Source organism: Thermomyces dupontii (genome assembly GCF_041956625.1).
Source record: "Thermomyces dupontii strain NRRL 2155 unplaced genomic scaffold VTN31scaffold_1, whole genome shotgun sequence".
In the NCBI taxonomy this organism is placed as follows: domain Eukaryota; kingdom Fungi; phylum Ascomycota; class Eurotiomycetes; order Eurotiales; family Trichocomaceae; genus Thermomyces; species Thermomyces dupontii.
This window is the reverse complement of record NW_027192307.1, coordinates 3,250,792-3,266,661: the sequence shown is the minus strand read 5'-3', so window position 1 is coordinate 3,266,661 and position 15,870 is coordinate 3,250,792. Positions and strand designations below refer to the sequence as shown.

At 52.3% G+C, this 15,870-nt stretch overlaps 5 protein-coding genes across 5 annotated transcripts; 3 read left to right on the top strand and 2 right to left on the bottom strand.

Moving 5' to 3' along the window:
* Positions 1-207: 207 nt before the first annotated feature.
* VTN31DRAFT_1216 (uncharacterized protein) lies at positions 208-886 on the bottom strand (the record flags this gene model as incomplete). Its single annotated transcript, XM_069401249.1, has 2 exons — positions 208-222; positions 395-886. 2 exons carry the CDS (start codon positions 884-886, stop codon positions 208-210), a joined length of 507 nt encoding a protein of 168 aa, XP_069264072.1.
* A 4,032-nt stretch (positions 887-4,918) lies between these two features.
* VTN31DRAFT_1215 (uncharacterized protein) lies at positions 4,919-5,563 on the bottom strand (the record flags this gene model as incomplete). The annotated part of the gene is made up of 1 exon (XM_069401248.1): positions 4,919-5,563. The coding sequence occupies one exon, from the start codon at positions 5,561-5,563 to the stop codon at positions 4,919-4,921; it is 645 nt and encodes a 214-aa protein (XP_069264071.1).
* A 1,773-nt stretch (positions 5,564-7,336) lies between these two features.
* Positions 7,337-11,058, top strand: VTN31DRAFT_1214 (uncharacterized protein; the record flags this gene model as incomplete). Its single annotated transcript, XM_069401247.1, has 2 exons — positions 7,337-7,394; positions 7,466-11,058. The coding sequence occupies 2 exons, from the start codon at positions 7,337-7,339 to the stop codon at positions 11,056-11,058; spliced, it is 3,651 nt and encodes a 1,216-aa protein (XP_069264070.1).
* A 23-nt stretch (positions 11,059-11,081) lies between these two features.
* On the top strand, positions 11,082-12,224 carry VTN31DRAFT_1213 (uncharacterized protein; the record flags this gene model as incomplete). Its single annotated transcript, XM_069401246.1, has 1 exon — positions 11,082-12,224. One exon carries the CDS (start codon positions 11,082-11,084, stop codon positions 12,222-12,224), a length of 1,143 nt encoding a protein of 380 aa, XP_069264069.1.
* A 1,006-nt stretch (positions 12,225-13,230) lies between these two features.
* VTN31DRAFT_1212 (uncharacterized protein) lies at positions 13,231-14,793 on the top strand (the record flags this gene model as incomplete). Its single annotated transcript, XM_069401245.1, has 1 exon — positions 13,231-14,793. The coding sequence occupies one exon, from the start codon at positions 13,231-13,233 to the stop codon at positions 14,791-14,793; it is 1,563 nt and encodes a 520-aa protein (XP_069264068.1).
* Positions 14,794-15,870: the final 1,077 nt, after the last annotated feature.

The window sequence follows — 15,870 nt, the reverse complement described above, 5'->3', positions numbered from 1 at the left end:
GGTTGACGGGCCCGACTCTGTTCGCCGGAGCGCGATGCGCGCCGCTAATAGGCCTGATGGCCAGGAGAGCCCGAGGATACTAACAGACGCGACAAGGAGCCGCGCGACTTCGAGACGGGGCGGGAGAGAGCGTCGCCGCTTGCTGGAACACTGGTTGTTAAACTGGGGACGGCACGCGAACCCGGGGGGCGATTGGGCTGCGGTCGGTTAGACAACCTGGTCCTGCACGTTGTCGTCAGTCCACCGAGTCCACCAACGGGCCGCCGCGTCGAGAAACGTTCTGCAGATGCAGTGGGGAAGGGATTGCAGCGCGCTAGTCTTGAAGGTGGAGTGAGGGGCGCGATGGATGAGTTGGCAGCAGCAGTATGAGATGCAATGTAAACAAAGCACCAACCTTGTTGTTCCGGGTTTGGGCGCCAACGGGAAGACTTTCGACGCGGGCGTTCGGGGAGGACAGACCCGAGTGCAGTAGCTGTCGCAACTGCAGTGCGAACACGGCTGACAACGGTATGGATGAATGTCCAGTAGGAGACGCGCCGCGTTCTGTCGCGTGGACTGCCCGATTCAGCGCTTGGCTTCGGATGCAAGCAACCTTGACCGAAGCCGGGATGAACGATCGCGCCGTCACGGGAGACGCGCAGGAGATTGGGCTGTTCTGATTGGGGGGCGGACGGGGATTTCTCTGACCCCTTGGTGACTCGCTTCCTGTTCCGAAACCTGTGGCCACTGTCAGATCACGATCCTGTGGACAAGCTCCGTCAATCCAAATCGGATGGCACGGGTGGATAAGGCCGCGAGAGGTGTGATAGGAGGAAGACCGCAACGCGTCACGATCCGGGCAGTGATTGTTTGGGGGAGGGGCATAATGCTGACTCAGCAGGGCCATGCTGAGTCAGCACCGGGCCGGGGCGGCAATGGCGCCACCGGGTTCACAGCCTCGTTGGGGCTCCGGCCGCCCATTGGCACCCGGTGCGCAAGCCGCGCTTGCGACCGTGCGCATGCCCAAGCCCAAGCTGCCCGAGCTCCGAGAGGGCTGCGGGATTGATCGGTCACATCACCAAGGTTTCAATTGATCTCAACGCCATGATTCTGTCATGTCGCAGGCGAGAATCATTGAGATGATCGAGGAAACCGCGATGAAGCCGCCATGATGTGACCACTCATGCTGTGGAGGGGGCCAGGAAGGAAAAGGAAAACAGTGATGGCATTCCGCAAGGATAACAAGGTGTATGACAATTGTGTTTGTAGTTTGTACTGGGGAAGAGGAGAAAAAAAAAAAGAAAAAAAAAGTAACCGTGCGTCGTTATGCGTACCTGAACTCAGATTTGCTGATCCTTCGGTGAACCTGAGCAGCTCTGCAGTTGTGATGATTGGCCGCAATGGCGGTTTGATGATTGGATTGCAGGCAAAAGAACTGCTGAGAGTGGGCGGAGGAGAACAGAGGACAAGAAAGCAAAGGAATTTTGATCAAAGGTGATAGGATGACAGGAAAAAACGCTTTTGGGATTGGATCGCGGAGGCCAAGTCGCGCAATGACTGGCGAAAAACCGCAGGGAGAGACAGATTGGGATTGGAAGAAGTGGCAGCGCAGCAGCCAACGAGAAGAGGCAGAGAAAAGAAGGCCTGGGCGAGCAGAAGAGCGGGCGATGGGGCATTTGTATTGGGTGCTCTGCCCGGGCGGAGCTGAGTGGCTCCGGCTGAGCCTTTGAGCGCCTTCGGCGGTTAAGCCGCCCCTCTTTGGACACCTCACTGCCCAACGGTGGTTTGCATTTTTTGTTCTGCTGAGCGCTAACCGGATTGAGTTAAGAGTCCAAGAGACATGCACGGTGCCACTTGCAGCTCATCACATGATACATTACGCTGACACGCAGAAGACAATGACACACCCCGCCCCCCCAGTGGGCACTTGGCCAACATTGTGCAGCGATTCGCCATGGAAGTCAATGATGAAACGCCGAGCAGGAATAACTACTTAAGTACATTGTTGGCTACGAGGTGTTTTTTTTTTTGTGCGGACGTGCGAGAATACGAAGGCGAAACAAGGAAACAAGGAATCCAGGGCAAACAGCAGACACCTTTGCAAAAGCCTCAATGTTCGGAATGAAATAACGCCGGCTCCGAGCTCGTCCAGGATAGGCCTGACTGTGGTTGCCAGTGGTTGGGCGGCTCGCTTGTAATAAAATGGACCAATCACATGCTCATCCCACGCGCAAAGGCCTTGGCCACCAAATCAATTGCAACCCTGACTGACGCTAAATACTGGCGTATCTTGGCAGGATTGCCACCGAGCCTTCCGAGCTTTTTCCGACCGTATTTGCAGATATGTTCCGGAATTTGAAATACACCCGACCCCACGTCCCAGTCTCACAATCACATCCCAAGCATATCGAATCAACAGGGTAAGCAGAATACAGTGATGGCTTGCTTCATCGACACCCATGATGATGTGCCAATCGAGGATCCAAAGTGCTCCAAGAAGTATGTAAGAATTGGCTACGGAGTAGTAGCCTCCTAACCTCACTCGATACGAAGATACATCAGCCAAAATTGCTTAGTGTACTCCGTATGCATGTCATTTACATTGCGAGTTGGAGACGCTCAAGAAGGGAGACTACATGTAGTTACTACCTAATTTATCACGAGTAGAAATCTTCGAGTAGGTGTTGAGAAGAAGTACTCACTACGCATCTTCGGCTCCTCACATTCTCGGCAGAGCTTTTTTTGGGCGTGGGTATTAACGGAGTATACAGTACATGTCCAGTTCAACTCTTTGTCGGTGCTGGCTCAAGTGGATTACCCGTGCTCCAAGGACGCACCCTTACGGGAAAGAAAGTGCTACCGTGCCAGCCTACTCATCCTGGACGACATCGTCGTCTACATCCGCATCGCAGATTCGACCATAATGCGGATATCGAGTTGGTCCAGACGCAGAAGATGAGCACCAGCGAAAGCATGGACAGGATCGATTAGTAGGAACTAGACCGAGTGCCTGTCGTCGGATGGAATGTCGACCAAACAAGAACAGCCCGCTTCGTTTCATACTCATTCACCGACTCCAATTTCTCATCCGATTTCGCGTTCTGATGCTGTTGTTCAGACTCGGCCATACCTAACTCGTAGTACAGTATTGCCTAGGTTGAGTGTTCTGGCGATACCTAACCATCAGCAGCCACCGAGTTCGCGAACCTTTCTTGTTCGCTTCTCTGCTCGACAATGCTCGATTTGGAGAAGACATTGATGCATACCATGGATCCTGCAAAAAACCCTTTGATCCCCAAGTAGCCCTGGGCGTTAATAATGTACCCTACACAACCCTACGTCCTTGTTATCCATGATTTGACATCCGGACCATCTCAAATCCGCAATGGCTGCAAGGATCAACTTCGCTTTCGCTGGTGTACTGGAAACCCTACTCACTGTTGCAGTGTTATTCTAATTTGCAAGAGTCCCAGGAGCAGATTCAAAACGATCATGCCCCCTAATTCCCGACCCAAGAACGGACTTTCCGAATGCTGCCAAATACAAATGACAACCAGCAAAATGCAGTCTAGCGCCGATCACACTCTCTGCTCCCATTCCAGGACAGAATTACATGCGCTGTTGTGGACGGGAATTGAGTTTTTCTTGCCAATCGTGGGAATTAACCAAGATATGCCACATGGAAAGGACGAGATGTACATGGCCAGCCGGAGAGAGGTCAGGATACTCTGCTCTGGGATCTGCAGGCCATAGCGAAGTATATAGCTTGAGTTCCAGTTGCTTCGGAAATGCCATTGGGGATATCAGACGTGTTCATATAGTACTTCGATGCCCAGCTTTGTTGTGAAAGCACTTTCGAGATTTCAGTTTGAAACCCTCAGTGCCAAACACCATGTGGCTCCAGTACAGAACTGCTGTCTACCAGTTTACTGTGGTTCCTTGTACTTGAGCAGCTCCAATCACTGAAATATGTCGAATTGAATGAAATTAAGTCAGAAAATCTGAATTGAATCAACAGACCCAAAAAAAACACCATCAATGACCAAGATTTCCTGCTGTCAAAGTCCTTTGCCGTCATGCTTCTTCTTGCCAAATGCATCTCCAACGGCCTTGCACCGTTTTCTACCCGACCGAATCGGCCTAATCTCCAGTAACGGGAAATCATCAAGGGTGATATGCTGGAAATCACCGATATCATTCCGTCTGAAAATCTTTAACTTAGCATGGAGATCGTCGTCTCGAAAAGAGAAGAGGTCCCGGCGTCCGATCATTGCGTGCGATTCGGAAACTGCAGAAATCAATCCGGTCTGGGGCTGCTTGGCGTTGACGTAGAGCGGGGACTCCTCTTGCCCACCACTCGAAACACCTTCTGTCGCCGGTTGAGCCTGGGGGACGGTCGCTTGTGGAGGGGGAGGCATCGCCGACGGTACCCCTGGGCGGCCCACGTGGTTCACCAATGGCTGCGCGTTGGGGACATGCGGGCTTCCCACGTGCTGACTCATGCGGCGCGGTTGCTGCAGCTGTGAATTCTGCGGCATCTGCACTTGCGACTGTATGGATGGCATTTGTCCCGACACTTGGGTGGGAGAGCGCGGATGGCGATCATTCTTGACCTGGACGCCGGCCAGGCGCGGCGATCCCCGAGCACCTTGACCCATCTGCCCAGCCATTGAATCCTGGTGCATGGTCGGATAGAACTGACCGGAGGCGGCCGCTGTGGCCATGGCCGCCGCTTGGGTCGGGGAAATGCCGTACTGGGGTTGCATGGTCGTTGCGACTCCATAGGGCTGCGCGAAGTTCATCGGCTGATGCGCGTTCTGGGCCTGTTGGTAATGCCCTTGCGGCATAAGTTGTGAGGCTTGATGGTTGGCGTGCCCTTGCGACATGTGCGACTGGGGATTCGTCGTTCAAACACACAGAAGAAGCAAAAGTTGTACACTCATGCTTTTCTATCTCGAAGATGAAGAACGTACGCTAGGATAAAGTCAACTTGAAGATGGGGATCCTCCTCAAAGACGCCGGGAAGAGGACCAACTTCCTTCCGATCGTTGGACTGGCCCGAAACACTTCGAGCAGATGGAGGTGTAGGACTTGACTGGAATTGCTGCTGGTGTCCGGGAACCGGCCCCGGTGGCGGCGGATTGCTGAGAGGGGTCGGGGGCGTGAAGGTAGACGACGGTGACGCCGAGAATCCCATGGTCGAGCCGTGGAAGCCTGCCGACTGCGAACCGGTGGTGCTCCCGGCAGTGTGTGATGGAGGTGGTGCCGGCACGGAACCTATTTGACGCTCGAACCTTCGGCGCTCGAGTTCCGCTTCGAACGGGATGCCATGATCCTGCAGAATCGCCTTCAGAAGTGCATTCTCGTCCTGCAGGCCGGTGATGATCCCGCGCTGCTGGTCCAGCTCTCGATTTTTTTCGGTGACATCGGCGGTGTAGACCTCTCGTAAACGGGATACTTCAAACTCTAGCATTCGGATATACTCCAAGACATGAAGCTTCGTGCCTGGAGGACATACGTTTGAAACATGAGATAGCACTGCGCCTTTGTCAAGTTGCGCCTGAATGTGGGCTGAATAAGACATTTTGAACAAGTGTTCTGTACTGAGAAAAGAACCTTAGATGACAGGTGCGATTGAATGCTCAAGTTCTTCGAAGCAAGAGTGGTCAACGTCTGATTCTCATGAAAGTGATAGCAGATGTCGACATTTATATTACTGGTGATCCCCGCAATCCCGCACGAACGCAGGCGTTGACGAAGTGCCGATACTATCTACAGTACTTGCGCTTGGCCTCGTTGCCATCCCTCGGCCTTGAAGTCTGCAGTATCCAGAAAGCCTGCAGGATTGCGGGGACAAACACCAACCCAGTAATCACAGATCGCATACTATGCATCACCGCTAGTACAGTACGAATGACTGTTGCCCTCTAGAGTTTAATTCGGTATTCATGACTCGGTAGCTTCGACAACTCTCATCCGAATAGGATGAGCACTTCTCTGGGGGCCGACGGGCCTTCTGGATCCTTGTTACGTGGAAGTGTGAGGGATGATTCAATCTGCTCAAAAAAGGGCTTTAACAACAGGAAATCCTGGTCATTCATTTTTCTTTTTTCTGGGTCTGTTGATTCAATTGAACTTGTTGATTTTCTGGACTTGAGACAATAGTGCAGTTCATGCAAGCGTCCTGTTGTGTTAATAAACACGGCGAGAGGAAGATGACTTGCAAGCAGCATGCTTCAAAGCGTCCTGTGGAGTTTGATGATTGGGACAATTTCATTCGAATCCTTCGTGCTTGGAACAACGGGCCGAGTCCAATAGCTCATGGCTATGTTTCTCACTTAGAGAGTCAGCGCAAAACACTGGATATGAATCCCACATTCAAAGCTGGTTGTTCTGCCAGTTAGATTTGGCTTGCTACGTGGAAATTCGAACTCGAGTAACGTCAGGAACGAACCCCCCTCCTTCCAGCGCCTTTTCCGTGGCAGAATTGAATACCGCCATGCGGGATCTCACCGAGATCTTGAAGGGGGCGTACTTACTCCGTAGTATCATGGATAACCAAGTGAGCGATGCTGTTTCCGATCTCTCGGCAGATTGAAGACGCTCTCAGAGATTCTGTACGGAGTAGGCACCTCGCAGCGAACACAAAAAAAAAAAAATCACGTGAAACATCTAATTAGGTTACTTGATTAAGCGCAACTTTTGGGACGGTCACAAGTCACAACATGGTTTTATTGATATCCATTAGTTATCAAGCACTTTCAGGGCACCTGGTCACATGACTGCCGAACAGAGAATATGTATCCTGCAGACCCTTGAAGCTTATCTAATCAATCGCCGTGTGGAGCGCAAAGATGACATTCCTTGGTTGGCTTCATCAGGTTCCTGAAACCAAAGACGAGACGGTGTCACTGTTTACTCTGGCTCTGGCACGCGTGGTGGAAAAACAAAACAGATCGCGCCGACTTGATCACTTCACCAGCCAGAGTCCGCCGACGTACTCAGACGATCGCGAACTTCGAGTACGGGATCGTTCGGCGCCTTTCAACCGCTTTTTCTTCCGCCGACGTGCTCCCGCGCCCGACGTGTTCATATGAAAGTCTGTTGTTGACAGTCTCGGGGGCTGCACTCATCTCACCTTGTTCGCGCATTTCCACTCCGGCCAATACTCGGCACAAACAAGGCGTCGGATTGTACACATTCGCAGTGTCAGTGTGTTGCAACGGCCACGACTTTGAACGTCTTCATTTGCGTCACCCCCGGTCTCCGGGAGGACGCCCGGCCTTCTTTCTACCCGGGAACTCAAGCAGGGGAAGCTGTGCTTTTATGGGACAGGGAATACGAATAGGTCGCAACCATGTCGGGCGGTGGAAATATCAAGGTGGTGGTGCGGGTGCGCCCCTTCAACGCCCGAGGTGGGTGCTGTGTCCTGAACAGACGTTGCGTTAAATCGTATACTGACCTCAAATTCACCGGGCTCGGGCAGAACTCGATCGTGGCGCAAAATGTATTGTGCGCATGGAAGGAAATCAGACCATTCTCACTCCTCCTCCGGGAGCCGAAGAGAAGGCGCGTAAAAGTGGCAAGGCTATTATGGATGGCCCCAAAACGTTCGCATTTGACCGGTCATATTGGTCCTTTGACAAGAATGCTCCCAACTATGCGAGACAGGAAGACCTTTTCCAAGATCTTGGGGTCCCGCTTCTGGACAATGCCTTCAAGGGTTACAACAATTGTATCTTCGCCTACGGACAGACCGGTTCGGGCAAGTCCTATTCAATGATGGGCTATGGCAAGGAACATGGCGTGATCCCGCGGATTTGCCAGGATATGTTCAGGCGCATCAATGAGCTGCAGAAGGACAAGAACCTCACTTGCACAGTGGAAGTTTCCTACTTGGAAATTTACAATGAGCGGGTGCGAGACTTGCTGAATCCTTCGACAAAGGGGAATCTCAAGGTTCGAGAGCATCCGTCGACTGGTCCCTACGTGGAGGACTTGGCGAAGCTGGTCGTGCGATCATTCCCAGAAATCGAAAACCTCATGGACGAAGGCAACAAAGCCAGAACGGTAGCCGCTACGAACATGAATGAGACATCCAGCCGATCCCACGCCGTCTTCACTTTAACCTTGACGCAAAAATGGCATGATGAGGAGACCAAAATGGACACAGAGAAGGTCGCGAAGATCAGTCTGGTCGATCTGGCCGGTTCGGAGCGCGCAACGTCCACCGGAGCTACTGGAGCTCGACTGAAGGAGGGTGCGGAAATCAACCGCTCACTTTCGACCCTGGGTCGTGTGATTGCAGCGCTGGCCGATATCTCCTCGGGAAAGCAGAAGAAGAATCAGTTGGTACCCTACCGGGATTCGGTACTGACCTGGCTCCTCAAAGATTCCCTGGGAGGCAACTCGATGACGGCCATGATTGCCGCCATTTCCCCTGCGGATATCAACTTTGAAGAGACGCTCAGTACCCTTCGATATGCTGACTCTGCTAAGCGAATTAAGAACCACGCGGTGGTCAATGAGGATCCAAACGCGCGGATGATCCGCGAATTGAAGGAGGAACTCGCGCAGCTGAGGAGCAAGCTACAGAGTAGTGGTGGTGGAGGAGGTGGCACAGGAGGTTCTGGAGGGCCGGTAGAGGAATCGTATCCGCCCGACACGCCGCTCGAGAAACAAATTGTGTCGATTCAGCAGCCGGATGGCACAGTCAAGAAAATGAGTAAGGCGGAAATCGTGGAGCAGCTGAACCAGAGTGAGAAGCTCTATCGAGATCTCAACCAGACTTGGGAAGAGAAACTGGCCAAGACCGAGGAGATCCACAAGGAACGGGAGGCGGCGCTGGAGGAGCTGGGCATCAGCATCGAAAAGGGATTTGTCGGTCTCACCACTCCAAAGAAAATGCCACATCTGGTCAACTTGAGCGATGATCCCCTTCTAGCCGAGTGTTTAGTCTACAACATCAAGCCCGGGCAGACAAGGGTTGGGAACGTCAACCAAGACACCCAAGCCGAAATTCGGCTGAATGGTTCGAAGATCCTGAAAGATCACTGTACCTTTGAGAATGTGGACAACGTCGTGACGATCGTGCCAAACGAGAAAGCTGCCGTCATGGTGAATGGCGTGCGAATTGACAAGCCCACTCGCCTCCGCAGCGGGTATCGGATTATCCTAGGTGATTTCCATATTTTCCGATTCAACCACCCGGAGGAGGCTCGTGCTGAACGGCACGAACAGTCCCTGCTTCGCCATTCCGTCACGAACAGTCAGCTGGGTTCGCCTGCTCCGAGTCGTCACGACCGGACACTGAGCAAGGCCGGTTCGGATGCGGATGGCGAGTCTCGCGCAGATTCTCCTTTGCCGCACTTTCGTGGAAAGGATAGTGACTGGTTCTATGCTCGCAGGGAAGCTGCCAGTGCTATCCTAGGGTTGGATCAGAAGATTTCCCATCTGACAGATGATGAACTGGATGCGTTATTTGACGATGTTCAAAAAGCGCGGGCAGTTCGTCGGGGCCTGGTGGAAGACAACGAAGATAGCGATTCACAGAGTTCGTTCCCGGTCCGTGACAGGTACATGTCCAATGGAACCATCGACAACTTCTCCCTTGATACCGCCATTACTATGCCAGGCACTCCTCGTAGCGACGACGACGGTGACGCAGCCCAGCAGTCGAAAAAAGGCGACAAGAAGTCCAAACAAGAAGCGTCTAATGTGGACGTTGAGGAGTTGCGTCAGCAGCAGGCCCAGATGGAAGAAGCCCTGAAGACGGCAAAGCAGGAATTTGAGGCACAGCTCCAGAAGCAGAAGGAGACGTATGAATCGCACATCAAAGAGATCGGTCAGCCGGTTCCAAAGATCTACGAGAATGGGTTTGCCCGACTGGAACCGCGTGAGGTTGAAATTGCCAGGTCTGTGTACCGTCACTGGTCGCAGCGCAACTATGTGCGTATGGCGGAGTCAATTCTTCAGCATGCGTCGCTCTTGAAGGAGGCCCAGGTCATGAGTCAAATCATGGACAAGAATGTAGTCTTCCAATTCGCCATAGTTGACCGAGGACACAATATGGCGTCCGCGTATGACTTGGTTCTCAACGGCATCTCAGGCGAGGATGATGCTGCCCTTGACCAGGCGAAAAAACCCTGTGTCGGGGTGCGTGTCATCGACTTCAAGAACTGCGTGATCCATCTCTGGTCGATTGAAAAGCTCCAGCGCCGACTACACGTGATGCGACAAATGCATCAATACATCGACCGACCGGATTACATCCAACATTTCAAACTGGAGAATCCATTCTCTGAGACGTGCCCCTCTCGCTACTCACTGATAGGTGATGCGGATATTCCCCTCACCGCCGTATTTGAGACCCGAGTTCAGGACTTTTCGGTCGAGGTCGTGTCGCCATACACTCAAAGTGTCATTGGTATCATACGACTTTCCCTCGAGCCTTCGTCTGCTCAAGGCCCATCGTCGATGCTGAAGTTCAATGTGGTGATGAGGGACATGGCCGGTTTTGCGGAGCGAGAGGGCACCGACGTCCATGCGCAGCTATTCGTGCCTGGTGTGTCTGAAGATGCCGTAACAACGACCCAAATGATCAGCGGTTTCGACGAGAACCCGATTCGTTTCGAGAGCGTTCACAGTATGAGCTTGCCTCTATCCAGCCCCCGGACGGCGTCGATCAAGGTCTGTGTCTATGCTCGCGTGACGCAGATGCATCTCGACAAACTCCTGAGTTGGGATGACATGCGCAACGCTTCAGAGCTTTCTTCCCAAAAGAAGACGACACCCCGCATCGCTGAGAGCGAATTCTTCTCGGAAGAGCGCCATGATGTGTTCGCCCGTGTTCAGATCCTCGAGTTGGCGGAGTCGGGTGAATATCAGCCGGTTGAGGTCCTGCAGAGCAACAGTCTCGATGCCGGGACGTACCAGATCCACCAAGGTCTGCAACGCCGTGTCGTCATCCATCTCACTTACAACTCGACGGAGAGCTTCCCCTGGGATAACATCAGTAATCTGCGTATCGGATCCGTACGTCTTCTCGACCCTGGGGGAAGATCCCGGACCAAGATATGAACACGCCGGACGTGCCATTGCGAATGGTTCAAGAGCCGATGGTCAAGGATAATGCAGACGGCACATCCAACATCACAATCATCGGACAATGGGATTCGAGTCTCCACGGATCGCCGCTCCTCGATCGCACCACAGCCGACAAATACCGCGTGCAGGTGGCGCTGCGCTGGTATCTGGTTTCGTCTCGCGTGCATGAACCCATCAACTTCGGACTTGATTTGAACCTACAGATTCTGGGAAGATATCACGTTCGTTCGCAGTCGATTCTGAAGCAGTTTTGGAACTCGACTCGAGTGGTGCATTCGACGGTCGGCATGTTTTCTGTCGTCATCCGGCCGATCTCCGCCAAGCGCGCTGCGGATCTGTGGCGGATGAACACGCAAAATGACTATGTCAAGGGAGAGGAACTTCTGACGAGCTGGTCCACGCGGAAAGTCTCCCTGGTGCGCGACTACATCGCGTCTCGTAAGCGACGGCAACGAGCGATTGAGATCGAGGCCGCTCGCGGTGTTCTGGGTTCCGATCTTCTCACCGTCCCTTCGTCGACCAAGGGCAGTGGCCGGTTCACTCCCTTGCGGAATCAGGAGCTTTCGGAGCGACAGATGGACCTGCTCCGGAGGTATCTTAATCTTTGGACTACGCGCCAAGACCCTATAGAGGCAATTTTGGCTGCGGACAATACGGAACAACCCGGGCATGGTGCAACGTCAAACTCCGACGCATCTTCAAATACACAGTCTGATGGCAATTCGTCGACGCAGAGTCCGGCTCGACCCCGTTATGTGGCGACCGTCCAAACGCTTGCCAAGAACGCAACCGTGACGAAGGCTGGGTATCTATTGACGCCAGACGACATGAACCGTCAATGGGTTCGTCGATTTGTCGAGCTGCGCGGGTCGTACCTGCACGTGTACTCCGTACCAGATGGCGATGAACTCAACGCGATCAACCTTCGTCATGCACGCGTGGACCACGAGCCCGACTTTGCGCGCCTGCTGGACGGATCAGAGAATGGGATTCCCTCTCGCGGGCGACCGTACATCTTTGCGGTGTATGGGCCGCAGAACACGTTCCTCTTTGCCACGCGGACCGAAGTGCAGAAGGTCGAATGGATCCTGAAGATCGACGAGCGCTATTTCAGCCACAAAGCGCGTGATGGTCGGTGATGCTTATCCCATTCCTTTCCTTTGACAGGTCGATGTTCCGATTCCCTTGATCACGACGAATGATGTTCTGCTGCGACGGCCGGATGAACAGGAGCTATCTGGTTTGAGGTTTCATGATACCATTTCTTTGTCTTCTGGCACTCGTTATTAAGATACCCCGGACTTGTATCATGGCATTTTCTTGAGACTGTAACATATAACCTAGTGGCAACATCTATTCTGTACACAGTACTTCTTTGACAGAAGTTCCTTTACTAGAAGAATCCAATATGCATCCCATTACCGACGTCCAAGGACTACCTAGCTGAGCGGCCCGGAAACAACATTCAATATCCAACATTGCTTGCTGTTGTCCTAAGAGAGCGAAAAGCATTCTCAATATATAATACTGCAATCGATTCAGACAGCATAGGCTCCAATACTCGTGAAGTCTCGTAGCTTGATGACCTCCACGAGGGCGATGGTTGAAATCCGGAGGAACCTCGGCCCCGACTCCCCGAGTTCCAGAAGCTGGCTGCCAAGGCGCTAGGTCTGTTCGACACGTGACAAAGAGTCACGTGGTCAACTTTGAAACCTGTGAAAGCTGCCCGTCGTTGCCTGATCAAGCCTCAGGCATCAACTGTCATCCTGGCAGATTATTGCAAATGACATGAGGAGGTCGGAAGCTCTGAATATTTGATCAAGTCGACGATGCGGGGAAGGTTTGAGCAAATTGTCAACGCTTTCACTAAGACTACTACTGTAGCCACGCCTAGGCTCTTCCAATTTCGCATTATTGATCCGATCATTCGGCACTAACATCGACGGAGACAATCCGAGGTTACCGATATTCGGCACTGCAATGAGGAGTTGCTGCAGATCAGGCCGTGTTGAACATGATAATGACTCAGAGAATCAGCACCTTGACTGTATCTCATGTGAATCAAGACGATTAGTAGCAATCACTTCATAATCAAGACGGATTTCCTCGAGAGCAAGAGTACGAGGCAAGGACAGCCCAAACATTATGGCGCTCCCAACGTCCTGCAGTGTTCTGGTTGTCGGAAGTGGCAATGCTGGATTCTGTGCGGCCGTGGCTGCAAAACAGGCCGGGGCTGAGGATGTGGTGCTCATCGAGAAAGCCCCAGAGTCCTGGGCAGGAGGAAATAGTTACTTCACTGCGGGTGCATATCGGACGGTCCATGGCGGTGCAAAGGACCTGCTTCCGCTCGTCAACAATGTCGATGAGTCCATGGCTAAGAATATTGACATCGACCCATACACGGAGCAAGATTTCCTCGATGACATGCAGCGCGTGTGCGGTGGTAGGTCCGACCCAGCTTTGACGAATACTCTGGTCAAGGATTCTCTGGGTACCATGAGGTGGTTGAAGGAGAATGGTGTCCGTTTCCAACTCTCGTTCAACCGCCAGGCATATGAAGTCGGTGGACGGATCAAGTTTTGGGGTGGTCTCGCTTTGAAGACGGAAGATGGAGGCAAAGGCCTGATCGCCGATCACATGGCGAACGCTCTTCGACAGGGTATCAAGATTTTCTTTTCCACTCCGCTGGAGCGTTTATGGATTGATCCGGCAACTGGCGCTCTCCAAGGCGTCGTAGTTTGCCACCTAGGCGTTCCAGCGCTCATCAAAGCGGGCGCGGTCGTTCTCGCCGCTGGCGGATTCGAAAGCAACCCCCGTCTTCGGGCGCAGCTGTTGGGCCCTGCATGGGATCTAGCAAAGGTGCGAGGGACACCTCACAACACTGGCGAGGTGCTTGAGATTGCCATCCGAGATGCCCATGCCAAGCAAGTCGGGAATTGGTCTGGCTGCCACGCGGTGGCCTGGGATTTCAATGCCCCCGCCAACGCCGGCGATCGGGAGGTTTCGAATGAATTCACCAAATCTGGATATCCCCTTGGTCTCATGTTCAACACAAAAGGGGAGCGTTTTGTCGATGAGGGCCTCGACCTACGCAACTATACCTACGCCAAGTTTGGCCGTGCAATTATCGTGCAACCGGGTCAGTGTGCGTTCCAGATTTGGGACCAGCGGACTATACCTTGGCTGCGGGCTGAGGAATATCGTCCGGAACGAGTCCGTCGAATTATGGCCGATACGATTTCTGATCTAGCTGACAAGCTAGTTCCATTGGGTCTTCAAGATCGCGAGGCGTTTATCGATAATGTGAACCGCTACAATGAGGCTGTTTATGCTTTCCAACGTGAACACCCTGATAAAATCTGGAATCCGTCGATTCTTGATGGTCTCTCGACGCAATCTAGCAGTACCAAACTGCGCATTGCCAAGTCAAACTGGGCCCTTCCACTCGATCAGGGTCCATTTATGGCCGTCCAAGTCACCTGTGGTATTACTTTTACATTTGGCGGACTGGCAGTTAATCCAGAGACCGCTCAGGTGATCTCATCCATCACCGACAAAGGGGTGGACAACTTGTTCTGCTGTGGTGAGATGGTGGGAGGTCTATTCTATGAAAACTACCCTGGTGGAAGCGGATTGACATCGGGAGCGGTGTTCGGACGAAGGGCCGGGACTGCTGCTGCACGAGCTGCCAGCCAAAGGGAGTCTTGAAGTGTTGACACCTGGCGGTGCTTGTCACTACCAATCGGACGAGCTGGTGTCTGGTACTACAAGCGAACATTCATATCAAAGTATTAAGTTATCTCACTGCATCACTGAGAAATATTGCTGTAGGAATGTTCAGTTCCACCGTCGCGATACAATGCCCGCATATTTTATCCTTTATTGAGTTACTCTCGCTCCACTGCCGATATCCGTCATGACTCCGTGGTCATCGCAATGCATCGCTCAAGTGACGTTTGTTGTCAAGTTGAGTACTCAAAACGCGGACAATTGAGGCAACGGCTAGGGTCTGAAGACGGGGCTTCGCAGGACAAAGAAACGGATTTTTCCCCTAACGGGCATCAATGCCGGTATTTGTTTTTTTTTTTTTTTTTTTTTTTTTTTTCAGGTACTGAATCGAAGCGAATCGACGCCTCGCCTCAGATATGGTACCTAGTCGGTATAACTACATACAAAATTTCAACGAGTTCTTCAGAGGTCCTAATTAAAGTCTGAAAATCTTAATTTCGATTCACGTTCACACGAATATGACTTCCAGTATTCACATTGTCATACACTAATATGTACATGCAGCCTGCCAGATTGTGATAAGTTCTCAAGTTTGAGGCTCCAACGGGTGAGTGCATTGATCTCATCTTTAGGACTGGTTGCAGCAATCCCAATTCCGTGGGAAGTACTCCGTACAGCACTGGGAGCTTGAAGTGTTTGCTTTCAATATACTGGGGCATTGTTGTCCATGTATATCCTGACTCAGAGAATGTTTGCTGTTCTTCAGTAATTGACGTGATCCTCAACCCTTGTACCTCAGCCGAGGATACATACTTGCCACCTGGCGACACACATAACCTAACCTAATCCAACTAGCTGTTTTGGGGATATATGCCGCACCTTCTCCCTCAAACTAAGACAGCAGGCTAAGGAAAACAGTCGGATCTGAGGAAGTATTCACACATTAGCATACTAAAACGATGATTCCTTCAATTCTATCTGATCATCTGAACAGTTCAGCCGCAAAGACTGCCCAGAAGCGAGAAGGGTGCGGTGTCCATCCAGCACGATTTTCCT